General features: G+C 41.7%; 3 protein-coding genes across 6 annotated transcripts in view; 1 reads left to right on the forward strand and 2 right to left on the reverse strand.

The window, feature by feature from the left end:
- The window catches only part of pcsk7 (proprotein convertase subtilisin/kexin type 7), a 15,304-nt gene extending 2,676 nt beyond the window's left edge, over positions 1 to 12,628 (forward strand). For 2 of the 3 annotated variants that reach the window (XM_030745100.1, XM_030745101.1), the window contains exons 4-17: positions 575 to 709; positions 1,196 to 1,361; positions 1,471 to 1,561; positions 1,673 to 1,727; positions 1,910 to 2,048; positions 2,157 to 2,257; positions 5,923 to 6,090; positions 7,100 to 7,204; positions 7,404 to 7,503; positions 9,842 to 9,998; positions 10,159 to 10,253; positions 10,370 to 10,475; positions 10,628 to 10,745; positions 11,334 to 11,612. In XM_030745100.1, coding sequence (XP_030600960.1) covers positions 575 to 709; positions 1,196 to 1,361; positions 1,471 to 1,561; positions 1,673 to 1,727; positions 1,910 to 2,048; positions 2,157 to 2,257; positions 5,923 to 6,090; positions 7,100 to 7,204; positions 7,404 to 7,503; positions 9,842 to 9,998; positions 10,159 to 10,253; positions 10,370 to 10,475; positions 10,628 to 10,745; positions 11,334 to 11,612 — 1,815 coding nt within the window. Of the gene's footprint in view, positions 1 to 574; positions 710 to 1,195; positions 1,362 to 1,470; positions 1,562 to 1,672; positions 1,728 to 1,909; positions 2,049 to 2,156; positions 2,258 to 5,922; positions 6,091 to 7,099; positions 7,205 to 7,403; positions 7,504 to 9,841; positions 9,999 to 10,158; positions 10,254 to 10,369; positions 10,476 to 10,627; positions 10,746 to 11,333 lie in introns of all 3 variants that reach the window. The other variant, XM_030745102.1, reaches the window with a different exon arrangement.
- Positions 12,629 to 13,543: 915 nt separating this feature from the next.
- Positions 13,544 to 19,373, reverse strand: tagln (transgelin). Of its 2 annotated transcripts, XM_030744639.1 has the most exons (6): positions 19,190 to 19,373; positions 15,897 to 15,939; positions 14,896 to 15,084; positions 14,587 to 14,758; positions 14,377 to 14,479; positions 13,544 to 14,252 (listed from the first exon to the last, which is right to left on the reverse strand). In XM_030744639.1, exons 2-6 carry the CDS (start codon positions 15,906 to 15,908, stop codon positions 14,114 to 14,116), a joined length of 615 nt encoding a protein of 204 aa, XP_030600499.1. In that variant the 5' UTR covers positions 15,909 to 15,939; positions 19,190 to 19,373; the 3' UTR covers positions 13,544 to 14,113. The 2 variants fall into 2 exon arrangements, with proteins under 2 accessions (XP_030600499.1, XP_030600500.1); XM_030744640.1 differs by lacking the exon at positions 15,897 to 15,939 and having other exon boundaries at positions 19,190 to 19,370.
- Positions 19,374 to 23,144: 3,771 nt separating this feature from the next.
- Positions 23,145 to 25,491, reverse strand: cbln18 (cerebellin 18). The gene is made up of 7 exons (XM_030744309.1): positions 25,381 to 25,491; positions 24,279 to 24,378; positions 23,988 to 24,167; positions 23,743 to 23,901; positions 23,571 to 23,659; positions 23,379 to 23,459; positions 23,145 to 23,273 (listed from the first exon to the last, which is right to left on the reverse strand). The coding sequence occupies exons 1-7, from the start codon at positions 25,489 to 25,491 to the stop codon at positions 23,145 to 23,147; spliced, it is 849 nt and encodes a 282-aa protein (XP_030600169.1).
- Positions 25,492 to 26,858: the final 1,367 nt, after the last annotated feature.

Below are 26,858 nucleotides of genomic sequence, written 5' to 3' on the forward strand. Positions count from 1 at the left end.
GGAATTAAAAGGCATTTTTGGCTCTAGATTAGATTTTAACAGCCCAATCAGAATGTAATTTAAGGCAAGGAATTTAAGTGTTAATCAAATCTGCCTCTTGTGAAGCACAGTCTGCATGTCACATTACTCTTGGTATTATTTTTACCAGCGGTGCCAAATTCTATGAAGCGATATTAGATAGCTTACCAAGCAGAGAGATGGAAAGTAAATTTGTCACCTAAAGTGAGAATGAACTGCAAAGTGGAAGGCTAAATACTGTAGCTCAGCTTATTGTAAGTTGTGAGTCTGTTTGTCATTTATAATTTCCTATTTTCAGTGATTTACAAGCTTATAGCTGAATGTTTTTCCCAGCTGAACAGCATGTGTCCTGTGGGTACAAAAGCATAAGACAGCATGGTTCTGATATGCTTTGTAGTGATGCTTATTGTACAGCGATAAGTGGTGTGTCCACTTCTGGACACACCACTTCACCTTTCCTCCACTCTATACTCTCTGAATGATTTTTGCTTTAACCTTGACTTTTCTTTTTCCACCTTTCCCTCTCATCCTTTCCTTACTCTTCTTGTTTTTGTAGCACAATGACGTCAATAAGGGTATGGATATCAACGTGACAGGAGTGTGGGAGCGTAATATCACCGGCCAGGGAGTCACAGTGGTGGTGGTTGATGACGGGGTGGAGCACACCCATCAGGACATTCAGCCAAATTATGTAAGTCAAAACTGTTTAAGCAATTCTGTTTTGTGATCTATTCCTGTTGCTTGACTATGGGAGCTGGCATGGCTTCATTTTTTGTAATGAATACAGTGTGGATGACTGTAATTGACTGTCATTAACTGTAATTTTTATTAAATCTGCCGTTAGGCATTTGCATTATAGTCTAGGTTTAGCACCTGCAAGCAGACAAAAAGCATCCACTGTGGAGGATGTGACAGATTCAACTTTAAGCAGCACGTTGTTGATCAGAGGAAAGTTGTAAAGTACAGAGAATGTCACTCTTAGCAAAAGGGAAGCAGGTTTTTTTACAATATGAACAACTATAGGCAGTACTAGCAGAAATATGTGAAACTGATAAGAGCTTCTAGTTTCAATAGTTTTCCTGATTGTGTTAATGCTGATTCTAGTAGTCTAAATAGATTCAGAACACAGTAATGTTTACATACATCATACTCTTGACTGATTTCTGTGTCCTCTTAGAGTCCAGAGGGCAGCTATGACCTAAACTCAAATGATCCAGACCCCATGCCTCACCCTGACATTCACAGTGACAATCACCACGGGACTCGATGTGCTGGAGAGATTGCAGCTGTTCCTAACAACAGCTTCTGTGCTGTGGGAGTGGCCTATGGCAGCAAAGTAGCTGGTACTGACAGGAAAATGTCTATTTTTCCTGTTGTTAAAAACTTAAGATCAAAGTGTTAAGAACTTCTGAAACAGGTAGTCTTATCTCTCACTTGTTACTTCCTTCTCAGGTATCAGGGTCCTGGATGGCCCACTGACAGACAGCTTGGAGGCTATAGCCTTTAACAAGCACTACCAAATTAATGACATATACAGCTGCAGGTAACAAATGATTGTGATTCCTGCGTAATAAACCGCTGTGTTTTAATATGCTGTAATAGCATATCTACAAAGTTTTCACTTGATTCTGATGTTGACCGTTGTCTGTCGTAGTTGGGGTCCAGATGATGATGGACATACTGTTGACGGACCTCATCCTCTGGGCAAGGTGAGATCATCTGTTTACAGCAGTCTTTTTGTCCTCCAGAGGGCAGTAAAATACAAAGGCTCAGCAGTTTGTACATGTAGAAGAACAGTGTGCAGAGGTTTTTTTTTTCCTCTGATTTTTAATTCCTTTTCTTATCACTGAATGATTTAAAAATAAAAAAAAAAAAATTTCCTGCTACACAGGCAGCACTGCAGCACGGGGTGATTGCAGGCAGACGAGGCTTCGGGAGCATCTTCGTGGTCGCCAGTGGTAACGGGGGACAGTACAACGACAACTGCAACTATGACGGCTACGCCAACTCCATCTACACCATCACAATTGGTAAGACTCGGACATTCTCAGGTGTGCTCTTGACTGTCCATTTTCTGCAGGTTTATTTTTGTTGTATGTGTGGTGCCTGTAAGTAGTTTTTGTGTTTGTTTCATGCAGGAGCAGTCGATGAGAAAGGCAAGATGCCGTTCTACGCTGAGGAGTGTGCGTCTATGCTGGCTGTCACTTTCAGCAGTGGGAGGGGCTCTTTGAGGAGCATTGTAAGTCTCATCAAAACAAAAAGTAAATTTAGCAGTGGTGACAAAAGGAAGCAGGAACTCAATGACGGGTTGCATTAAAAGATGGTGGTTTGACACCTTACCTGTTTGGTGGAGTTCAGACAGGGTCTGTGTGTTTGCTGAATAAAGAAAGCTATAAATCATTCTTTGTGTGAACTAAACAACTAAACTGGGACTGACTCAAAGGAGAGTCTTGGTATGCTTCCATTCAGTCTGTCAGTGCAGTTTGTAGGTAACCACAGTATTCTGTGATAGTGATTCTGTCAAGAATTTTAAAACCTGAACTGATTTTCGAACTGGGACAAAAGCAAGCTTTGAAGAAATCTGTAGGGCCAGGGTTTTTCCTATCTGCATTTGAGCTGAAATAACTTGTTACATTGCTACAAGTGCACTAAAAGGTCCCCAAAAAGTGTTACACTCTCTAAATGGAACTCTTTCAGTTGTGTCAGGGTGGAAAAGAGCGCTGTCAACCTCAGGGAAACACTGGCGAACACATATGGTGGGGGTAATAATTGTTTGCTTCCCTGCTGATTTTGTAAGTTTGCTCACTTAGAAAGAATGAGTAGTTTCTAATTTTTATGGTAGTTTCATTTTAATGGAGAGAGGCAGAATATCAACCAAAATCCAGAAAAAAATATTACATTAAAGTTATACATAAATTTGCATGTCAGTGAGTGAAATAAGTTTTTGATCCCCAAGCCAAACATGACTTAGTACTTGGTGGAGAAACCCTTGTTGGCAAACACAGCCGTAAGATATTGATATATTTGTAGTTGGTCACTAGATTTGCACACATCTCAGGAGGGATTTTGGCCCACTCCTCTTTACAGAAACCCTCTAAATCCTTTAGGTTTCTTGGCTGCTGTTTGGCACCTCAAAGCTTCAGCTACTTCCACAGATTTTCTCTAGGCCTGAGGTCTGGAGACTGGCTAGGCCACTCCTTAATGTGCATCTACTTTAGCCACTCCTTTGTTGCCTTAGCGGTATTTTTTTGGGGTCATTATCATGCTGGAAGACCCATCCATTACCCATCTTCAGTGTTCTGGCTGAGGGAAGGAGGTTCTTATCCAAGATTTTATGGTACATGACCCCATCCTTTGGCTTCTCAATGCGGTGAAGTCATCATGTACCCTTACCTGAAAAACAGCCCCATAATAAGCTTAATGTTTCCACCTACGTGCTTGACTGTGGTGATGGTGTTCTTTGGGTCATGCTCAGCACTTCTCTTCCTCCAAACACAGTTGATGCCAGAGAGCTTGATTTTTATTTTATTTTTTTTATTTTTTGTTTCGTCTGACCACCGCACTTTCTCCCAAGCCTCCTCTGAATCATTTAGATGTTCACTGACAAACTTAAGACGGGCCTGTACATGTGCTTTCTTTAGCAGGAGGACCTCGTGGGTGCTGTAAGATTTCAGTCCATTTCAACATAGTGTGTTACCAGTGATGGCCAAAGTCCCAACTGCCTTCAGATGATTAACAAGCTTCTCCCGTGTAGTTTTGAGCTGATCCACCAGCTTTCTCATGGTCATCCTCACTCCATGAGGCAAGATCTTGCAAGGAACTCCAGACTTAGGAGGATTGAAGGCCGTTTTGTAATTTTTCCATTTCCAAGTAATCGCACCTATCTCCCCAAGCTTCTTGCTGATGGTCTTTTAACCTATTCCAACATTGTTCAGGTCTACAGTCTTGGCCCTGGATGTCCTTTGATAGCTCTTTGGTCTTGCTCATGGTGGTGGAGAGGTTGGAATGGAAGAAACTGATTCTGTGGACAGCTGTGCTTTATACACATAACAAGTTGAGATCAGGATTATCTGTAATTGATTGTAATCTGGGTCCCACATGGGCACACAGCCACTCTGTGGGAACCAGAATTCCGGCTGTGTTGTAGGAGATCAAATACTTGTTCCACTCAGTGACATGCACATCAGTTTATAACTTTTATTTAATGTGTTTTTTTTTTTTTTTGACTTTTTTGGTTGATATTCTGTCTTCAGTAAAATGAAACTACCTTAAAATTAGAGAAACTCAAGGGATCAAATAATTATTTTCCCGACTGTACACGTGAGTGAAGAAATGATCACCGATATATCAAATATTCAGAAGGACCGTCTTGTTTCTCGCTCTAGTCCAAAACATGATGTGAAAACCAATATATTTGACTTCTCTATTTGGGACCTGGAAATGTCTAAAACTGTAGAGATGGGGACGGCTGTTTGAAAGAGCAGCTCCACATCAGGAGGAACACAGACTGTTTTCCTCTGAAAACCATGACTGATGTTGACAGGAGTAAGAGCCCATTGAAGCCGCTGACTTCTATTTGCTGCTGTTTGTGCATCACCATGGTAACGCAGTTTGGAGTGCGGATGTCATCGCCTGAGGGAGAAGAGCTTAGCCAGACGTGGGCTGTGTCCGATCCACCACTGACCACAGTATGGTCACAGGCCAGATGCTGTCCAAACGCTGCCTGTTGGTGTAATACTCAGCAGAAGACGTTTACCAAGAACAGCTGCTGTCACCAGTGCATTGAGTTGGCGATTATTATTGAGTTTGTAACATCTGGAAAGTCATGGGAAAAAAGTACTGTTCTTATAAATTACTGATGAACTACTGGCAGCTTGTGTATCATGTATTGATGGAGGATTGATGATATTTTAGGGGCTTCAATTCTCGTAAAAAATCCCAGTATGTAAGTCGTAGATAATTGCTGTGACTAAGACATGATGTTCAATGTTAGTGAAAGAGCGATTCAGTGTTTGAAATTAATACACCATGACTGTTGCTAAAGGACATGTGGGCCTTGTAAAGCCTTATGTGTGAAGTAGAGAAGAGTCACTGATAATGCTTTGAACAATCATGACTGTGTTTTGGCAGCATCTTTTTCCTCATGTCTTCATCACTTCCTGACTTTCACACCAGGGTATACGCTGTAGTCAGCATTTATTAGAAAGGCTTGATTGACTCAGTGATTACACTTTGCTACTCTCGCTAGGTGTCACCACAAATACCAGTAACATTGTTGAAGAGCTCTGCTTCACTGTTGGACATCACTACTAGGGACTGCAGTGTGTGCAGCACTGCAGCCTGACAGCTTGCAGCAGCTGTAAATGAGCAAGGTGACTGGATGTGTAGCTACTTGAACTGGGCAATGCATAACCCATTTACGTAGGTGGCATGGAGATGTTAACCTTCAAGGAAAGATACTAAGAGACTGCTTGATTAGTCTTAATGTAAGTTGTTCCCATACGCCCCCATAACATGCAAAAGATTCCCGGTTTGATCCTGGGAGGAGACACAAACCCCTTTGGGGTTTCGTCAAGAAGGGCATGCGGTGTAAAAACTCTGCCAAATCAAACATGCAGATTTCCCCGCTTTGGTGACCCCTTGTGAATAAGGGAGCAGCTGAAAGTAGCTTTAAATTACCCTCCTGAAGCACAACATGGCCTGGGTCTTTTGTTGTGATTACACCCTTTAATGGTTGTAAAAGTGCCCATGTGTTCATTTATAACTATATACAGTGTGAGTGGCCTTTGATGGCAGATTCCGTTTGGACTCCTGACACTTTTTACCACCACGGCACTATTTGAACTGCACATAATTTCTCCAAACTATATTTCCAACACTCTGCCCATCTGTCTGGTCCTGCAGGTGACTTCAGACTGGTCCATGCAGCGGGGTACAGGCTGTACAGAGGGCCACACCGGTACATCTGCTGCAGCACCCCTGGCAGCGGGAATGGTGGCCCTTATGCTGCAGGTCCGGCCCTGCCTCAGTTGGAGGGATGTCCAACACATCATCACCTTCACTGCTACCAAGGTAAGCCTTATGAAAGTCCGCATTGCATCATGTATTCCTGTATTCACACACCTGTATAGAAGCTTAATTCAATACTAAATACTTGTAGTGTTCAAAAAACACCTCTTTTAGGGGCTGCTATACTTCTGATTTAGTTGGATATTGAACTGCTGCCATTAATCCTCCGTGCCGCCTCCTCTGTGCTGTTGGGTTAAAATTGTGTATCTGCACCTTAGAATTTGAAGCTTCTCTGTAGCAACATTTGAAGCATTGTTTGGTCAAGAGTGCTGCGGCCCACTTAAAAACCAGGAAATCCCATGGGGCCCCCTCTGGCCAACCGAGAATCATACCGAGACCTCAGCTGCAAATGGCCTTTTAGCCAATATTTTAGGTCCCCTCAGCACGTGGCCATTGGTCTCCACAAGTTATTTTTCATTAAGGTTAAATATGTTAACAGTATTTGTGATTGATTAATGGATTGTCTAGAAATTGTCAGGATATAGTGACAAATGCCCCTCACAACTTCAGTCATTAAATTGTGAGATTTTTGCAACAAACAGTCTAAAACCAAATGTTTTACAATGCCAACTGTATGGATGGATGTTAATTTTTTTTCTGCACTGCTGATGTCATCAGTGTGTCATGTTCAATGCATTTGGCAGATACAGTGCCTCGTCTACTCCATTAGCGTGTAATTTCTCATCTAGTAGTCATAGATTATAAAGCAATACTTTGAATGTTACGATAGCATAAAGAAACAGCTTTTATATGAATGAGTGAGTGTGTCCAAAAGTTTGACTGGTGATTTATTTAGATAGTTACGGGCAGCAGCCAGTTACCTGAGAAGCAGATAGCCTGCCTCTGTCCAAGGGTAACAAAATTTGCCTAGCAGCAAAGCTGGCCAATTAACATGATAGAGCTATGCATCCCGTTTACCAATACTTCTGGAAGTGATCTCTTTTTTTTATTTATTCATTTATATTGCTGAATGAGAACATAAAAGCGATCTTTGTTGTGTTTGCTTTGACAGTGTGACAATAGCGCAGACTGGAAAGTGAACGGGGCAGGTTTTCATCACAGCCACCAGCACGGCTTTGGGCTGCTCAACGCGTGGAGGCTTGTTAATGCAGCCAAGGTGTACACACACACACACACACACACACACACACACACACACACACACACACACACACACACACACACACACACACACGCGCATGCATGTAGAGACACAGCTACTTTCACTGTGGATGGATCTACTGATAAAGTTTATTATCAAAGAAACATCATCCCACTCCAAGTTAGTCTGAACATGTCTCTCTTTTCTCTCTCAGGTGTGGGAGTCGGTGCCGTTTCTCTTGTCCTATCAGAGCTCAGTAATAAAGGAGGAAGCCATCCTGACTTATCCCCGTGAGCTCATCCTTACCTGGGAAGGTAACCCTGTCTGATTGTATGCTCTTCTGTAGCTCTCTCTCTGTGCTGGACAGTTACTTGTCAAGTTTACACACTGCACTATGTGGCTAACTCCCTCTGTCCCTCCCTCTCTGCCTGCCTGCTCCTCAGTCAGCCTGCCTGTCCATATTTGGTAATGTTCTTTGTTTGTGAGTTCCCTTGGCAATGTTTTTTTCCAGATTTGTTGCTAGTTGTTTTTTTTTTTTTTATTATTATTTTTCTTCAGTTTTTTGGTACAATTACTTGAACAGTATTTTCTATTCCTTCATCACTTCTCACTGCTCTGAATCTCTCACATTCGGCTATCTGTGTATGTAATCTATCCCTTATACAGTTTTCGCATATGGTGACCTCATTCTAGCAGAAACATTTCCTTCTCCCTCATCTCCTCCTCTCCTCCCTCGATCTGTATCTTCCCTCTTTTATGGCCTCGTTGCGGTCAGGAATACAGCCAGAAACAAGTGTGCGTGTGTGTGTGCGTGTGTGTGTGTTACAGAGCTGCTATTGTCCACATTTTCTCCTTTAACCGTCTCTTCAGTCATTATTGGTTTAGGCTTTTTGTCACTGACACTGTTCAGAACTGCCTGTCACACTACTCAGTGTTTGTTGTGGTAGTTTCTATGTGTCTTGGCTGAGTCACTAACTAATGCCCCGCCCCTTAAGCATTGTAAATTTTCTGCTTCCCATGTGAACGCTTTTGACCTGTTAATGACCAGTCACATCCCTCGAGTTTCATCAGTCCAGCTCAGTTGTTTTATGGACAAGTGTGTTTGACCTTTCTGAGGGAGAAGCACGAGTGTGAGCTCGCAGTCTCACATTTAAGTAGGGAATAGAAGTTTTAGGTTGCTGTGAAGTGAAGAAATGCCAGTGAGTAAGGTTGTAAAGAAAAACACGATGCTATAAACAAGAGGTAAAAACTCACAGCTGTTACTAACTTCCTTCTCTCTTCATCAGATTCCAACCAACAGCAGTCATTTAGCAAAGTTGGTCTGTGTGGTATACTCAAGCTTGTCATGTCAGACAAAACTGTAGATAGAAAAAAAGTCTCAACACTCTTACATCGTATGTTTACAGCTTTCCCCTTATTTTACAGCTGGGCCCCAATCTTGTGTGCAGCTCATTGACAAAGATATTAAATAACATCTTCTGCTTTTTTAGAGAAGCACTCAATCTTTTGTCTCAGCATATGTCTTCATCTTCATGTGTCTCCCTTCTGAGCTGTGAGCACAGGTCAGCAGTGTGTCGTCTGGATCATAGTCTGGAGTTTATTACTGATTCACCCCCACCCTGTTTCTTTAAAAAAGAACTCCTGTGCAAAACTCTGCCAGACTGGTGCATTCACAGGAAATCTTAAACATTCAGAAATGGATTTGAACTCTGAGCTGTCAGAGCTTGTAGCACTGTCACCTAAAACTTTTCTCCCCACTTCTCTACCCTCTCTGTCCTTTGTTTCATCCCTCCCTACAGTCCTCCTCTCCTCTCCTTCTCAGTTTTCTCTTCCCGGCTTGTCTCAATCTCCTTGTGGTCCCGACCCTCCCTCCCCTTTTCTCTACATCTGTCCCGTGACTCTCCATCTTTCCGTCCACACCTCTGTTTACACTCCTCCTCCTCTTTCCTTGGGCCCGTTGCGTCCTTCCCTGCCCCAAGGATGTGTGCAGCCCTACATGGTCAGATAGAGCCACGGCTCATTAGCAGTCATAGCTCAGGAAATACCGAGAAATTACCAGACACTCACACTGGGAGGGCAGGAGGTGGCCAGGAAGACTGGCTGATAACAGATTCAATGAGAGAAAATCAGGTTTGGGGGAAGATTGAAATCAGAGAGCTTGGAGGTTTTAATGTATTTTTTTCTCCCCTGTTTTTAAAGTCTCTCCAGAATAAGATCTGGTTTCATTTCTGTGTCACATTATGTCAAATCAAAGCTAAAATCTGATCATTTTAAAAGGAAAATGTATTTGGATTTTCATAATGGCAGCAAGGAATTTTTACTTCAACTGGGCTGAAATACAGTTTTGTAAATGATGGGATGTGTAGAAAATTTAATTTTTTATCACCATATTATAAAACAGCACATACAGTGAAGCTAGTGAACCCTGAATTACATATTTAAGTGTATTCAAAATGAATGCAGACACATTCACATGTTGTTCATTGTTTATAAAGATATAATACAGGGTCAAGCTTTCCTTTTTATGCACTGATCCGATTAAGGAACGGTCAAAAACACACACACACACACACACACACACACACACACACACACACACACACACACACACACACACACACAGAGTCTGAGCTCCTCTCTCCTCTCCATCAGTGTCTGCTGCCGACCTGAAACAGTCTGGCATGGAGACTCTGGAGCACGTGGCCGTCACTGTGACAGTAGCCCACCCTTGCCGTGGCAATGTGGAGTTTGTGTTGGTCTGCCCCAGCGGTATGACATCAGTCATCGGGGCTCGTCGTGCCATTGACAGGTATTTTTTTCTATGAGTGCAGTGACATGTGAAACTAGTGATGGTAGTAAAACTTAGTGGAAAAGAATAAATGTTTAAGGTTTTTAATGTATCTCAAGATTATACTGAAAAATCATTTTGACTGCAGTCTAATGTAGTTGTTTGTGTCTTGTGCACACAGAGATAACGCAGGCTACCAGGACTGGACTTTCTCCACTGTGCGCTGCTGGGGGGAGAGGGCCAAAGGCCTCTACACCCTCAAGATTTCTGACCACAGTAAGTTTCTGCCCTGCTTATTGGTAGTTTCACCTGTTTTTGTTTTTTTGTTTTGTTTTGTTTTGAGGGTTTTTTTGGCGCTTCCTTGTGACCTCCTCACTCCACTGTTTCTGTAGAAAATGGATTTTCTGACCAGTGTGCTGCCGTGGGAGTGCTAGAGCAAAGGAAATTGACTCTGTATGGCTCATCTATGACCTTCAGCGAGGTCAAGGAGAGGCAGAGGCAAGGAGTGATACACAGTCATTGTAACATATTTTATAATAGCTCTTTGGCAATGAATTGATTCAAACCAAGCCTGAATGCAGATATTATAACTGAATCGGTGTTTTTACTAAGATGTTCTGCAAGTTGATGGGCTGTGCATTGATTGACAGGCTGGTGGAGGAGGCAATGAGTGGGAAGTATCTGGACAGCAGGTACTCTCTGCCCTGCCCTCCGGGCCTGGACCTCCCTCCGGAGATCACCAAGCCTTTCACGTCCAACAACCTCAAGGTAAACAATGCGGCGTTTACGCTGCACGCCCAGACACGCTGCACCGTGTTGATCATGATGTTGCCCTCTGGGTGCCTCAGCCTTTTGCATTCTTTGCAGACTGTGTTCATTTTCTCCCTGGTGAGGTGAAAGGATTTCAGCTTGTTAGTAACAGTGACATGGAGAGTGTTATATGTTTGGGGTTTTTTACATTCATGTTTCATGGCTGTTTTTACCATCTATCAGGGAAGTGTTTCATAAATTCTGCAGTGACTGAAAATATCCTTGGTTAATCCTCTCAGGCAGGCCTTCATCTTGGGATGCATCAGTTTCTTCTTAGCAATAGGATGGTGGAAATGAGAGGGAGCAATCAAAAATCCATTAGCCCCTGGATACAAGGGTATTAAAAAAATCTAATATTGATTCATTAACCATTCACTTAACCTTTGAAATGGTCACACCTGCTCCTTTACCATTCTTTTTAGGCTTTCGCTTTCTGCCTTGCACTTCATCAGCACATTCAGCCGTCACTGATCACTGATTTGAACACTCTTCCTGTGGTGATTTACCTCCTCTGTCTCTCTAAACTTTGTCCTTCTCCCTTTCCAGTTCATGCTGTTGCTTGGCTGTTTTGCTCTCTTCTGGTCCCTCTACTACACACTGGAGGTCATGATGGCCCACCTAGACTTCAGGGGTCTTCTCTGCATGCCCAGGAAACGGGGTGGTCACCGGGGCAGGAGGGGGCGACAAGGGAAAGGCGTGGAGGAAGCGTTGATCGGGGATGAGAAGGGGGAGGAAGAGGAGCAGGACTCAGGGGTGGAGTTACAGGCAGTGCTGGACTCTAATGTCAAAGAGCCGCTTGCTAGTGGGGAGCGGCTGGCAACATAGCACTGAGCCAGAGAGAGGGTTGAACCCCTCGCACTTTAAGTCCTCATAGGACGTCTCAGGCTTTCACCTTCTCCCCGCTTTCACACCTAGCCTCCTACACTTCTTCTGACCACATTCAACTTCCAGCAGTAGTGTTGGTGGGTCAGACAGTGAACTTGTTTGTCCTTCTCTGCATTCCCCATAAGAGTGGCCTTCAAGGTGTTTGTACTGAGCATGTGTGTGTGTGGGTTGGTGTGCATGTGTCTCTTAACAAAAGTGATCTCAATTTTTCAGGGGCACACTGACAGGAAATCTCTGGTTAAAATTCCTGTAAAGTAAGTTAATGTAAAGGTCTCTAATGGTCTAATAGGATCTAATAGGGTATATCTCCTGGTTTAATTACATGTGTGAAAGTGTTTACAGGCTCATATCTATTTAAAATGTATCCCCAAAGAAGAGCTGAGCTTACAGATTGGTGGGACGCAACATGGGTATGACTGTGGATTAAAAAAAATATGATGTGCAATTAAAAAAAAAAAAAACGGTATGAAAATTTTTGAGTGAGTGTGAGAATATGATTGTGATTGTGCTTGTAATATGCAAGGTCTTCCATGGAAAAAGTGACCTAAAATGTGAGGCTTCAAGTGGGTACTGTATTTCAGTAATAAGATTTCTTTTCTAAGGCATCACTTTATGCATCTATTTTTTTAAGCCTGGTGTTCTCTGTGGCTTATCCAACCTACTACTGAAAATTAAAAAAATAAACTTGAAATGGACATTTTCCAGTGGGAGATTTGTAAGTCTGTTTTTTTTTTTTTTTGTTTGTTTTTTATAAACTATAATATATACACAATGTGTGCCTGCTGTACAGAAGTACTATGCTGATGTTTGTACAGTGTTTGTTTTTTTTTTTTAAAGGAATGTATTAAAGACGTATAATTTTTTAATGTAAACAGAGTGTTTGGAGTGACATTGAAAGCGGTTTTGCTGTGCTAGTCACAGGCAGTTTCAATGAGAATAAAAGGCTGTTGATTGAATTTCCTCTTAGACTCAGTTTTGTGTTTTTTTTGTTTTGTTTTTTTTTTTAAAAAAAAACATTTTCGAAATGGTTCACACACGCACACACCTGTCTTTTGTAAGAATAAATGAATCTAGCATGGGAAACATATTATGTGAAACAGCAATGCAATGCTTTTTAAATTTTAACTCACTTGCTGAATTAAACTAGCTTTCAGCTAAATGCTAACACCACTACACAGACTTGTCCACAGTGGAAATGCTTACATGTTGATCTGTGGCAGGTATGATGAGGAATCCATTACATGTTTTCCACAATCACATTATAGAAAGTAACTATAAGCTAAATTTACCTTTGTTTTAGTTACATAGTCAAAGATTACTACTATTCATGAATACAATGTTTTTAGATTTTTAAAGACAAACAGTTTCATTTTATGACTGCTCTTGATGGAATGTGTTCAGTGTTGATTTTGAAACATTAAAGAAAAATCCAATATGTAATTTGCATTCAATAATTGAGTACATTTCAAAGTAATCCCTGAGTACGATGTATAGATGTTTCTATTGGTAGTGCTATCAACATTGCAGTGCCTACTGCATGGATACAAAACAGAGCAAAATTAGTTCATGCTGGAACACAACCATGTATGTGACCACACTCCAATGTAAAATCCCAGCAGAAATGTCAGAAGGCCAGCATTTTCCAGCAAACAAACCCTTCCCCTTTATTTGAAGTTTTTTAAGTCAATATTTACACGCCTACAGATAAAAATGTGTAAGTGTGGGACATCCCTTCTTAATCCAGATCCATGGAAGGTGATAAGTTGCATGGAATGACTGTCAAGCACGTGTGGGTTTGAAATATTAAAAGGAGAGATGACTCTTTATAAACTGGAACGGCAACACTAAAATACCCAGAAACACAAAGTCAATTCAGAGATGTAACTCAAAGTCATTATTTAATAAGACAATGTACAAAAATATGAGCGCTGATACAGCAGGCGCAGCGATGTGGGAAGTGTATTTGACATTGTAGCGGTAAAAATGAGGAGCACTGGTGCAACGTGGTTGCACTTGTAAATTTGAAAAGAATGCTTTACAGGGTGTAAATTCATCTTTATCAATTTATGATTTTTATGGCTACTATTGCAGTTTAAGACTACAAACATTCAGTTGTACTAATCTGAAGACAAAGCATATTTGAACCCTGCATCAATCGCCAGTGTGAGCATGTAAATAAGGGCTCTGTGGCAATTGTTAAGGTTAGAGAGGACTGAAGGGTGTAAGAGACTGTAAAAGGCACCAAAGGTTTTAGTTAAAAGAGGGGCGAAAGAGGTTTTGGGTACTGATGCAAGTGCTGCTCACTACAGAAAACAGGTCCAGCTCCACCTCACTAAAGTTAGAATTAGGGTGGTGGCATGGCTGGAGCTAGAGATGGGGGGGTTTAGACCAGGCCAGTGGCTCTGCAGTGAGCACCTTTTTCCACTGGTGGCTCAGTGACTTTACAGGATCTGTCGAGGTCTTCCGTAGCTCATGCCCTCCTGACTGGCTCCCTTATTGGAACCCATCTGTAAGCCAATCACATTTTTGCCAGCCTTCATCTGCTCGTCGCTGAAGTCTCGCTTGTTCTCCTGTGCCTTCCTGCAACGCAACATTGAAGAATGTCACAAAAAAGTCAAAACACCACCCACCGATGTTTGCACAGTGCCTGTCCTTGCTAGAGTCAGTGTATAAACAGAGGTCTGTTTTATTTTAGAGGACTCACTTGAAGAACCAGTTAGGGTCTCCTTTGTATGTGCCTTCATCCTTGGTGACGGCCAAGCTGCCCAGAGCTGACAGGGTCCTCTGCACTGCTGCCAAGTCCTTACCTGTCCCAACACACAGTCTGGATTATCAATAACAGCATAATAATAGATGCTAGAGGAATGCCTTTTCCTCTAGCATCAAACAGCCTTAAGACCATAAAACCTCTGACCTTCCCAAAGGTCCACGGTCTGGAACATGTCAGTCTTTGTGACACCGTACTTCTCTGCAGCATTGAGGAACTGGGAGATCTGCTCCATCTGCTTGAAGGCCATGGGTGAGTTCTGGATCTTCTTCACAGGTTTCTCGCCAGCAAACAGAGTGTTAATAAGCTCGCTCAGGACCTGGAAAGATGAGATGAAACGAAAAGAGGGGGCAAAAAAAGGGGGACAGTTAAAAGGAAGAAAGGAAGGAGAGGCACAAATAAAAGATTTTTATCTTAAAGCAATTTCGAGTAGAAACGTTCAGGCAGTTCACTCACGCATCCGTCTTTGAGCCAAGCCTGGAAGCCCAGTTTGCCAGGCTCTGGCTTTCCCACACCAGAGCCGCACTGACGGCTGATCCACTCCACCAGAATCTGCTCCAGCTCAGGGTCATACTTGCTGTCGATCTTATCCTGGACCTGCCGGCTCAGGCCGTAGGATGGACCTTTGTTAGCCATGCCGACACCCTGGGAGGTGAGAGAAGTGAATGAGAGGTGGAAATATAAAGAAAGATGGATGCAATGAAATGGAAAACACATGCCTTTCGAGTGTTTTTTTTTTTGCCTTTGAAGAATGAATAAAATGTGTTGATGGGAGCTCAGTTTCCCTGGTGTCCTACCTGCCATCTGGACCTTTTTATAAAATATTGCTACTTAGAAATACATCGTTATCCTGCATATGCCTTAATACCTTTTCAGTCCACAATAGTTGCTTTTAGAAAAAAACAAACAGCAGCTTACAATTTAAATAGAATCTAAAGCATATGCGGAAACATGCATAGGTGTGCAAAGAATTAAAATAAAGCCACATTTACTTAGGAACACACATACAGATACATCCTCCATAGTGTATATATACTTTATAGATAATACACCAGTACAAACATTGACACCATGCATGTCAGAAGCGTGTATATAAGTGTAAAGGCTCAGCATTCAGTTGAAATATAAACCTTCCCAGGAGCACCAGCGTTAACAGTGCCATGTCTCCGAATGCACACCATTGAGCCCTATCAGGAACTGCGTCTGAGACTAAATGGTGTACAGAGGGAGCTCGCTATCAGCCAGCTCATTTTTGCATATGCTCCCCTGAAATGCGTGCACACACTCTCTCTTTCTTCCGCCCTCTCCCTTTGGGCTTTTGCTTTCTGCCAACACATTCATACAGCCAGCACTTTTTTTTTTTTTTTTTTTTTTTTTAAGTTTAATGCTTCTGTATTGCCTTTGGGCCAACAGCCAAGCGCAAAATTCATATCAAAGTGCTGTCTGCACCATCCAACCTTTGCTGCCATCTTGATGTCAGGTCACGTCAACTTCCTGTTCCTGGAGAGGTTTAAAGTCGAGACATTAAAGGTTAAACCTCAGCGCTGAGTGGAGGAGACTCATTTCTGGCACAGGTTGAGGAATGTTGTTGTTCTGTTTTTAACAATACACAAGTCTTTTTTTTTCCACTGGATTCTTCCCACTGTAGCAGAGGGTTGTGGGGTTACTGAGAGAAGACACAGTTGGAACTAGACTGGCGTAGTTTTTTTTCCCTTTCAAATTGTCTGTTTTTGTCTTGAGTAGCAAACTTTCTTTTCTTCCACATTCCTCTTATTTTTTTTTTCCTTTCCTTATTTCTTCTTTCTAAACAGAGCATGGAAACCTGCAATGGAAACAATGTGCAAACACAATACTGGCACATTCTTACTTTTTGAATTGACATGGCTGCATTGATAGTGTGTCTTTTGATGCATTCAGCAGACAGTGAGAAACATTAGCATTGATTTAGAGTCCTGTTTGTGTGTGCAGTATTAACTGAAGTGCAATATTCAGCCTACTTTTAGCTCCCTTTTTGGTTTCTAGTTGCACAACGTTCAACAGCTACTCACTAATTTTACCCAACTCCTATTTGTGATGCTGGACATCTAGCTGATGAGAGTGGTGATTTTGCATTTTGATGCAGTTACTTATTTACTTCAGTGAAGTCTCAATAATGCAGGACAACTAAAAGAAATGTGGATTTTTTTTTTTATATCTTGTGGCACTGCTAAATAAAACTTTTGTATACTGCAAATGGATATCCTGCATGTCTGCGTATTAGAGCCCGAAAGCCAAGGAACTGAACGGCTTCCAGCCCTGAGCATCCAGAGCTTGTTACCTCCAACCCTGTTTCATATTCTCTGCATACTCTGTGGTGCTTTTCCAGACCACAGCAAACCAAACACACATGCTGGGGAGCACGCTCACTTACATACAACCGCAAGTTCAGATATTATATCTCTTCCTCACACACACACACACTCATACCCCTTGTTATTCCGCCTGACATGCGTCATTATATAATTATTATTTCAAAGCAATGTGTGTCTGGTATAACTTTAACTTTTTTTGAAACACTGGCCTCATGAACTACTCTCTGGGCTTCAACCACGAATCATTCACACTGCACTTTTTATAGGAAAGTCATTTTTACCACATTGCACCCTCAGTGCCTTCTCCTGCCATGGAGAGGAGAAAATGTGCACTGCATGACAACCAAACAAAGCTTATATAATATTTTTTTGGAGGTTAAGTAAATCCATTAGGACCTAGGCTCTATTTCTGGTATTTATGTGCATCGGGGGGGCCTGTTGTTGTACTTGGGACCCAGCCCAGGCCCCATAACTCAGGATTATCTGCTAAACAAGCTTCTGTGCTGTCTGGTTGCTTCTGCTTAGTTCTGCTACATGATGAGTTTTTGTGTATCACTGCTGCTGTTAGTACTTCTAATGCTGTGTACTGTAGGAAGAAAAAAAAAAATACTGTGCATTCGTATCTTTAAGATTTTTGTGTAAAAGTGGTAAAGAAAATGAAGTGTATAAACGGACTGATGTTTAAAAAGCACTTTTATAATTTTACTGACTGCTCACAGCACTTCTGCAGAAAACAGGCACCAAAAACAGTTAAAACCACAGATTTTAAGTAAAAGTAAGCCTCAGATGCCTTTTCTCAAAACTCCCAAAGTGCTCTATGCCACAATTATGACTTCATCACCTCGGTCCCTCAGTCCAGACATCTCTCCTTCTCTTGTGTTTTCCCCCTTCTGTTTCTCTATTACCATGGTAAATCTGCCTAATGCCAGAACAGGAAACCAGTGTGAGGGCTGTGGCAACTGCGGCAGCCTGAGGGGACGTGGCATCGGGCAGCAATGCCTCCTCTACAGTTAACCAGCTAACCGCCATGTAATGATTTGTATGAATAAGCTGCGTGGTACCGGTGTAAGGAACAGTCACTGTAATCATTTTGAGTCTTTGCTTTTTAGAGGTCAGGATTTGGTGGAAGGCAGCTGAAGTTTGGCTCAATGGGATGCCTAATCAGGTACAGCTCAGCAGAGTCGGCTGAGTCATCTGGTTGAAGGATACCATCCCAGCTGGATGATGTACTGCTGGTTGAGTCTTTCCCTTTTTTTTTTTATTACATGGCTCCAGTTTATTACAGCGGCACTGAAAAAATGTCTCCAACCTGCCAGTTTCTGAAATTGCAGCCCTTGGTTCTGATCATTCTGACAGCTGATGGCTGCTGTACATGGGAGCTGATGTATTTCTAATAACTGTGGCACTGTGAACACTGCAGTCCGGCTCTGCTGGCTGCCTCAGAGCCCCTGTGATGTTACAAAGATGTGATTAGCTCCTGGCTCCATAAACCATCCTGCCTCTGCTGTGTTTATGTGCTGCCGCTGGATTGGCAGCGCAGATAGTGTTATCTGCTTCTCTTGCTGCTGTTCAGAAACTTAGCTGCCCACTGGAACCCCCCCGCCCACGAGCTACTGCTGGCTAGGTTTACTGGAATCACTGGGTGTGCTGCCATGTTTAATGATTTGCTCATTATCCTCTCTCCAAACACTGCTGAAAACTGCACGACTTTAGGCAGCAGCTTCTAATGTATTCATAAAGACAGATGGAAAGTTTGGACGGATCTGTATCCTCATTATATAAGTGGTTGTAATTCTCTTGCTCTGTAACTCATTATGCTTCCAGAGCCCATATATGGCAGTGGATCATTTGCTTGTACAAATAAAACTATGTAGATATACAGATATGCAACACTGTCTGGCTCGCCTCTCTTTTCTGTGTAAGGAAAAAATATCGACCCTCGAATAACATCTGCACTGCATTACAGTTAAACAGCGAGCTTATTTGCTCAGAAGAAAATCTTCTTTTCATATCAGGTTAATGTGTAGAAAACAGTAAAACCAGAAAACCTGTGTTTAGACAGACTTCCTATATGAAAACAGCAGTTTTTAACAGTACTCAATCACGTGCAGATATTTATTGTGATTCAGTCAAATCCATGGAAACTTCAGGAAACATATGATATTCTTTACATGTCTTAACTAGTGTGCAGATGGACCTTTGAATGCCTGTCTGCTCCTGACAATTGCATGCAAACACCCTCTTTAACTTCCGAAGGATCAGATTAGCCATACTGTAAGGTAATATCACTTTTTATTCGTGCACAGCAGAGGGAAACGTGTTCCTTATGATAAGAATTCAACACCCCGTCACTTCCAGGAGCTTTTTTCCACTACAAGTGAAAAGACAAGTATACTCACTGTGTGAAGGAATAGGTGAGTTCTCTGCTGGCCCCTGGTGCAGGCGTGAGTGTGGATACTTGACTGAGTGTTTGTATATGCTTGGCAGGGACCTCCCTCTCAAAAATGCCGGCTTAAAAGGAGCAGATGAGGCCAGATGACTTCACTTGTCTACGGAGAGAGTGAGAGAGGGTGGAGGAAGGAGGGAGCCAAAAATGAGAGAGAGAGAGAGAGGGGAAGAGGGGGAAAAAAAGGAAACTTCATCCTTAAAAGGGCATGGCCTTTCAGCAGCTCCCTCTCCCTGCCTGTTGCGTCTCTTCCCCTCACATCTAGTCAGAACGCCCAGCCTTATTTGGGTACGGCTGTTCCATGTAGAGCGGAGAGAGATGGCAGTGAGGCAGCATTGGTTTGGTCAGCGAGAATTCTCCGAATACTTTCGCCGCATCGCTCCTCGTTCAAAGTGGCAAAAAGATGAGAGGAAGGAGGCTAGAGGGAAGCAGGGAGGAAAGGAGATCGGATGGAGATGGAAAGAAAAGAGAGAAAGAGACAGTCAGAAAATAATCATTTTTCTTTTATTCTACTGTAGGGACAGAACAATGTAAAAAGTGGCTTGTACACTGATGAGAGAAAGAAGAGAGGAGAGGAGAGGAGAGGAGAGGAGAGGAGAGGAGAGGAGAGGAGAGGAGAGGAGAGGAGAGGAGAGGAGAGGAGAGGAGAGGAGAGATAAACAGGATGGGAGTAAGAGAAAGTCATCAAACCTTCAGACAGAAAACACCATGTAAGTCCAGAGTTCCATTCATGACATTTCCATCACTTCCTTTCCACTGCAAGCACATTTTGGCATGACGCTCCTGTTTGCATATGAGAAGTCTAACGTACAGGAACAACTGGCCCTCGGTGAAGCTGGACAGATCCCAGTTAGAGTGGGAAACTGGTATAAACCACTCCTACATAAACAAAGCATCTATTCTCACTAGTAATGACAAAGCTACACTCTTAAAGGACGTTTAGTAAACTTGACCAAAGAGGTCATACTTTTAGTCATTTCATACTTTTTTGTCCATGTACCTGATAGAAATCACAATCACTTTGTCATATTAAAATATCTCTCTTATGATCATGGGGGCGGGGGCGGGGGGGTCCATTTTTTTTTTCTGAACCATGTTTTCATCTTTAGCTCTCGGTTATATGGTTTTGATCTTCTCCTTTAATCCTGCCTCCATAAGCTGTATAAAGAAAAAGAGAGCCAGATGTTTCTGTGTGCTTTCTCACGCGTTTTATTGGGTGAGTCTGAGATGTGAGGAATGCTTGTCTTTGATAAATGAAGACTGTGGAGGATCTAAAATGGCAAAACAAAAGCAAATCAAGCACTGAAAGGAAGTGAAGACAAATACAGCATTGTCAAATGTATTTCTTTGCACGTGTGTCAACAACGCATGGATAAATCTTCCATAAACTGCTGGTGTTTTTTTGTGCTTTGTACTTGGTGTTACAAAGTAATCACATTACACTTACTGAACTAACAGTTATGTTTTTACTTGCATTACAAGCGGAAGAAAATGGATCGGTGGGTTATTTGCATGATGGCTGGATAGAAACTGTGCAGGAAAGCAGCTGAACAGTTAATGCAGGAAGGAGGGAAACGGCAGCATGGTCCACAACTACTGAGGAGTGCACAAAAGTACAAGAACACGGAGGTGAACTGCCAGCTGCGCCCAGGCGAGAAACAACTGCTCATAACGAGACAGCGACTGTTAACAAGCATCTGCAAAGACAACAAGCCAACACAAAGCTAGTGTTCCTTGGTCTGGTTTTGACCTTAGCTGTGGTCTTTGTGTTCACACTTCATAATGTGGATAATGCACCTCAGGCCATGTTACAGAGTAAAAGTGACACAAGTACTGTAACAAATTATTTTCTCCAGGGAGTAATTATGTAATGTAATACATTACTCTTTCAAAACGTAATGACTAATGTGTACATACTAATACATATGTATAAATTACTTGTCAGTGAGTAATGACCCTAATACTACTAGTACCAAACCCCAGCCAACACTGCTGCAGTTCCTTGAAAGGACACTTGGGGCTGGTTCCAAAAGTGAGTCAGTCCCCATACAGTCCCAAGTTGAGAAGCTCAGCTGCAGCAAAAATAAATCCTTGTGCTAATATTTGCATGGTAACCCTTCAGGGTGTGGATTTTTCTTCTTCATAAGTCACCTGTTTAAATTGCATTAAGGCTTAAGGTTGAGCAGTATTAGAGCTGAGGCTGCTTTACACAACTGGTGGGTCCTGATTAGGCCTCTAGCTCTCTGCTAGGTGTCACCTCAGCTTATTTGCGTGGCTGGTGTTTCCACCATGTTTGCGGTGTTGATTGGAGATAGAATTTTTTTTCTAAATGTGACCTGCTGATTTTTTGCAGATTCTGATTTCTTTCCAAGAATTATGACTGACATGTACAAATTAAAAAAAAAAAAAAAAATCAACATTTCTTCAGAATAAAAATATTATTCTTAGAATAAATTAAATGATTAAACTTGGCAATTTTCTGCAAATTGCAGTAAGGTGCAGGATCTTTCACTGAAACAACTGAAAATAAAGTGCTTTTCTATTGGAAAAACAAAAACAAAAATAAGTTCCTGTACACTGAACTTTACCCGACATTTTTCACCATATCAAGCAAGAGCAGGAGCAACAGATTTATGTCAAGTACTTATTACATTTTCCAGATAACAGGACATCCACCCTTTTCACCCATTTTGGCCATGTTGCGTGCAAACAGTGACATCACCACAACTCTGTACCACGGGACTATTTCCCTGCGCTGCTGTGTAAGTATGTTCATTTCTGGGTCTAAAAACCAATAAAGCTAGATTCAAGGCTTCAGTGTCCACAAACAGCCTGGAGCACCTGCTTGTTCAGTGTGGCTTTAATATTCACCTTTAACAGGATTTTTATATGCCGTGAGTGAGCCTATTATCTCTGTGTCCGTGGCCAGAAATGAACTTTGACATCAGATTGATAATAGGACTGCAGACTGAAGCAAACAGTCTGTTACATACAAAACTGAAGAAGAAAAACAGGCTGGCTGTTTCCCTGCGTGCCCAGTCTTCGTGCTAAGTTAAGCTAAACTCCTCCGAGCAATAGATACCAACGTAACAGACAGACATGAACACTGTAAAGCTTTTCATCTAAGTATCATCCAACAATATCAACACACTATCCTGGTAAAGTAAGGACCCACAACCCAGTGATTCTTGCTGCTTCACAGAAACTTCCTTCAGGAATGACTGGTATGTCTACACTCTCATAATGTGTGTGTGTGTGTGTGTGTGTGTGTGTGTGTGTGTGTGTGTGTGTGTGTGTGTGTGTGTGTGTGTGTGTGTGTGTGTGTGTGTGTGTGTGTGAGTGTAACCTGCTCCTACATCATGTGTTTGTTCAACTGAAGGTGGGTTGTAGGCCAAATGCCAGCAGCAGCAGCAGCAGCAGTGTTATAATCCACTGTCATCCTTACCAGATTTTATTTCATATAAACCTGTCACTGTTTTTTCCATTCATGGATGTTGTCTATGTACCACTATTGAAAACAAACATACATCATCACTGTGAAGCACATTTTTATTACATCTGAACCGAAACAATTTCTCACTTCCTCTTTACACAGATTGTCATTGTATAATTTATTCACAAAGATTTACATCCTAATTATGGAAATAACTGAGAAGAAGCAATTTTCATTTTTTTTTTCCTTTTTTAAAAATTATACACAAAATGTGCTTCTTTGTCTATCATGTGTTAACAACAAGCATTTTTTTTCTTTGTTTATACCTACTGCTGGGGCCTCTTAATCTATGGGACATGTCCCACAATAAATCACAGACCTAGATCTGGTGGGTGACTACTAGTTTTTTCGATTTCAATCCATTTAAGGTCCTGGAATGAGAAAGAAGAAGTGGCCTGGATCTCCAGTTAGTGTGTTAGGCAGCAATGTAGGGGTACAGCATGTACCCAGTGAAGATACTGTCCTGCAGATTTGTACAGAGTTTCCTCCCAGACATCAGCTCAAGGTAGACCTGATCACCCCTCTGCATCTCCAGCACCACAACCTAAAAAACACATACATGGTAAACAGTGTTTCCCACAGACATTACAAAATGATATTAAAGTCACAGTCTAACATTTAAGCTCTTCATTTTTAGCAGCCAGTTTACCTGAGTGGCGCTGTCCTCAGTATCCTCTCGATTGTTCTCCCACACAGCGGCCCCGTGCTTCCCGTTCTTCATGAGCTGGACCTGCAGAGTCAGAGACACAGGAAATTAGGACACAACTCATTTTGTTGTTGCTGTACAGGTAAATAAGTGAAGTGTATTCTGATATCAGAAATTTCAATCTGGTTTTTTTACTTTATGATAGAGGCGTCCAGTCTCTAATGCAGATGAGTAGGCTGTGAAAGAAAAGACATAAACTCCAGGATTGGGGGCAGTGAAGATACCTGGAGATGGAGGGGGAGAGTTAGAGGGTGAAGCTTTCATAAATTATATCAGTTCATTCCTGCTTTTTCAGTGCGTTTCCTACCTAAGGATGGGTTATAGCCATTGCCAGTGTTAAGAGTGACAGAGGAGAAAGGGACTGCTATATTAGTGTTGAATGGACCAAAGCAACGTTCAGTAGTTCCAGGCGTTGCAATGGCAATGCTTGGGTCCATGGTGGCCTTGAAGGCAACTTTGATGCCATCTGAGAGTCGGAGGGAGAGAGAATTATTGAACAGCGTAGGTCAATGCCCTCAAAACACCTTGGATGTACTAAAAGAGCGTGTTCACCTGTGAGGGCCTGTACTCTGCTTTTTAGCGTGGTGATGCCATTCCATGAATATGCCAACTTTTGTAAGACCTCATCTTCTATTTGGAACAAGTCGCTGGCTGCACAGCAGCAGCCGCGCTGTTCAGTGAAAGTGCAATTGCAGTCCGATTGTTCACAAGTCAGTGGCCCCTGCCACGCAACTGGAAGAAAACAGAGGAGAAGCAGATATGGGTTCAGCCATCAAACTAAAGTTGAACATAAAAGCATTCGCAAAAGAAGTGAGTTTAGATAACGGCCTATGAATGACTTACGTGCCGCCTGTTTCAAGATTAAGATGTTGGGGGATTGGGCCTCGACTTGAGTACAGAGAAGCAGTGACCCCAACAGGAACAAAACTGGTAATACAACCATCTGAAAAAAGGGAGTATCCAGTATTTAATCAGATGGGAGAGGCCGAGTGTTCATAGAATGAGGAAGTCATTATGTTATTCCACAGATATGTTTGAGTTAAAACAAGCGTTTGCAGTCATCTGAGCCCTTAATTGTAACACCTTCAAATGAGGAATTACACATTTTTAATATCATTTGTTGGGACAGTTTGGATTCATAATTGACTGTTTATATTTTTGAAAATCTGGCACTCTGTTAAGCTGTTTTGGTACAGTGGTATATGCAGGCTAAAATGAAATACGGCATCAAAATTGATATTTAAAACAAATTAAGTGTTCTGTGTAATGTAAAGAAATTCATATTTACTCAGAAAATTCTCTCATTTCATCAAACTTTAGTGTTGGCAGGGATCCCGCCCTGAAGGGTGTGCTGCCTCACTTAAAAATGTTGGTTTTATGTTTTGCTAAACGAACACTGGTATGTCCAACATAGATATCATTTTTCAACCACATTTAGTATTGTACCTTGGGTATAGTTTTGATTTTTAAATAAAATGAATGCAGTTCAGACCAAACATCTGGCTCCTGCGCTGAACTTTAGCTAGCTATTAAGCTAGCTGCTAACAACTAAATACCACAACTACATTTGCCTCAGAAAAATCCCAGTAGGCTAGTAAATACACAGCTTACAGTTTTCAAACGTCCAAAAACAAAACTCTGATGTTTATGCTGGCTCGGTGTCTACTTGAGCAGTGAAAATTTTGGTTTAGGAACTCAAAGTTTTTACTCGAGATACTTAGTAAGTCAAAATTTTGAGATAAATTACTCAAAATGTTAGGTTAGTTCTGCCTTGCAATTTTTCTTTTCCATATCACTGACTCTGAAAACCACACAGTTCTTGTAGATTTTTTTAAACCTAAGTTTGTAAATGTCGCAGTACATGCTTAAAGTAGTACACAAAACAATCTGAAATTATTGTAAACCTGAAATGATCGTAACAGGAAGTACAGATAATGAAACTGACCTGGATAACTGTGCCCATCAGTCTGTTACCTGTGATGGAAGCTAATGATCCTGACACTGTTACTGTCAAGCAGTAGAATTTCTTTTTGTCTCTCAAGCCAAATTCAGTCATTACACAATAAATAAATAGAAACATACACACAATTGGCCTTAATCAAGTGTCCAATATTTTGGTTATTATATATTATTGTTGTTAAAATGTATATGTAAGGACTTAAACATAAAACTTACAGTTTTTTTTTTTTTTGCTCCTCCTCTTCTTGTTCTGAAGGACTGGGCCAATGTCAGGTTCTTGTGAATTTAAGAGAATTGATGGGAGGCGATGATTTTAGCTTCTTATTCTCACACTTTGGGTGATCCAGCCCACGAGGAGGTGAATGATGGTAACTCCACCTTTTCATACGTGTACACAAACACACACACACACACACACACACACACACTTTTGGCAGCTGAGCATTAGCTATCCAATCCCTGCCACTGTGAGAGCCCCATATACCTGTGATAATACAGTTGTCAGTTGATAGTTGTCCTTTAAAGGAACAACAAGTGTTCTCACTGCACCTTTTGGCGCTTATCGTGTGGAGAGTAATACCCGTTATTAGGACAGCAGTATCTGGTTGCCATTATTCAGAGGATGCCACCTGTTCAGAAACGCTGATAATCATCAGGACTCTGAGGATATAATAGTCTTGTGATAAGAAGACAAATGGAATTTTTATCGGATCTAACAAAAACAATATACGGTGTCACCTGTTTCTCATTCTGTGGTTGAAGTAAGGAAGGTGAGATACTGTGTTCCCATGATTTCCTTCTTTTTAGATATTATTGGAAACCCAGCCATTGTAGTGGTCTAATTTATCATGGGCTGAGACTTGATAGTAGATGTGATTGATAGTAAGTGGCTGTTCACAACAGCGTCGAGGTGTTGCCATTTTTTATCTTGATTTTCAGTGATAGAGTAGAGGAAAGCCAATCTGGGGAAACAAAAAAGGTGGGAAACACCTTGACCCTAGAAGCCTAACATGTAACGTGTTTTGTAACACAATCACTGTCACCTTGACGTTGGTCATAATCACCTGATGTTAGTGTTCTGGGGTTAACCAGATTTAGAGAATTGATGGGGTCTTTTGTTGCTCTACAACAGCCATTCCCAAAGTCAAGAGTGCTCTGGCATACTTAAAAACCAGAAAATGCCATGGGCCCCACCAAATATTAAATCTTCACTCTAATCAGAATACAAGAAAAACTGATGTATTTCCTTAAATATTTTATTCAAAAAACATAAACAACACAGGTGGTTGGCTATAAATTGCTAATGATACCCAGTCATATGTAAAGTCCTAATGCCAATATATGATGCACGTGCCACTGGGACACATGCTTCAATAGTTTTAATTCACTTTTTACATACTTGTGAGTAATTTCAAACTAAATTTCTGTCATTACTGCGGCCCGCCTGCAATACCTTCGCAGCCC

The sequence above is a fragment of the Archocentrus centrarchus genome, chromosome 13 (genome assembly GCF_007364275.1).
Source record: "Archocentrus centrarchus isolate MPI-CPG fArcCen1 chromosome 13, fArcCen1, whole genome shotgun sequence".
NCBI classification, from domain to species: domain Eukaryota; kingdom Metazoa; phylum Chordata; class Actinopteri; order Cichliformes; family Cichlidae; genus Archocentrus; species Archocentrus centrarchus.

What these genes read in the sequence shown, in the direction of transcription:
- cbln18 (XM_030744309.1), bottom strand. Translation starts at nt 25,491, where the DNA reads ATGACTGAATTTGGCTTGAGAGACAAAAAGAAATTCTACTGCTTGACA. An exon ending in CAGAGTACAGGCCCTCACAG is followed by an intron (nt 23,902 to 23,987) that starts GTGAACACGCTC and finishes TCCGACTCTCAG; the next exon opens with ATGGCATCAAAGTTGCCTTC. An exon ending in TGGCTATAACCCATCCTTAG is followed by an intron (nt 23,660 to 23,742) that starts GTAGGAAACGCA and finishes CTCCATCTCCAG; the next exon opens with GTATCTTCACTGCCCCCAAT.
- tagln (XM_030744639.1), bottom strand. An exon ending in GACCGTGGACCTTTGGGAAG is followed by an intron (nt 14,480 to 14,586) that starts GTCAGAGGTTTT and finishes GTGTTGGGACAG; the next exon opens with GTAAGGACTTGGCAGCAGTG. An exon ending in GACCCTAACTGGTTCTTCAA is followed by an intron (nt 14,253 to 14,376) that starts GTGAGTCCTCTA and finishes GTTGCGTTGCAG; the next exon opens with GAAGGCACAGGAGAACAAGC.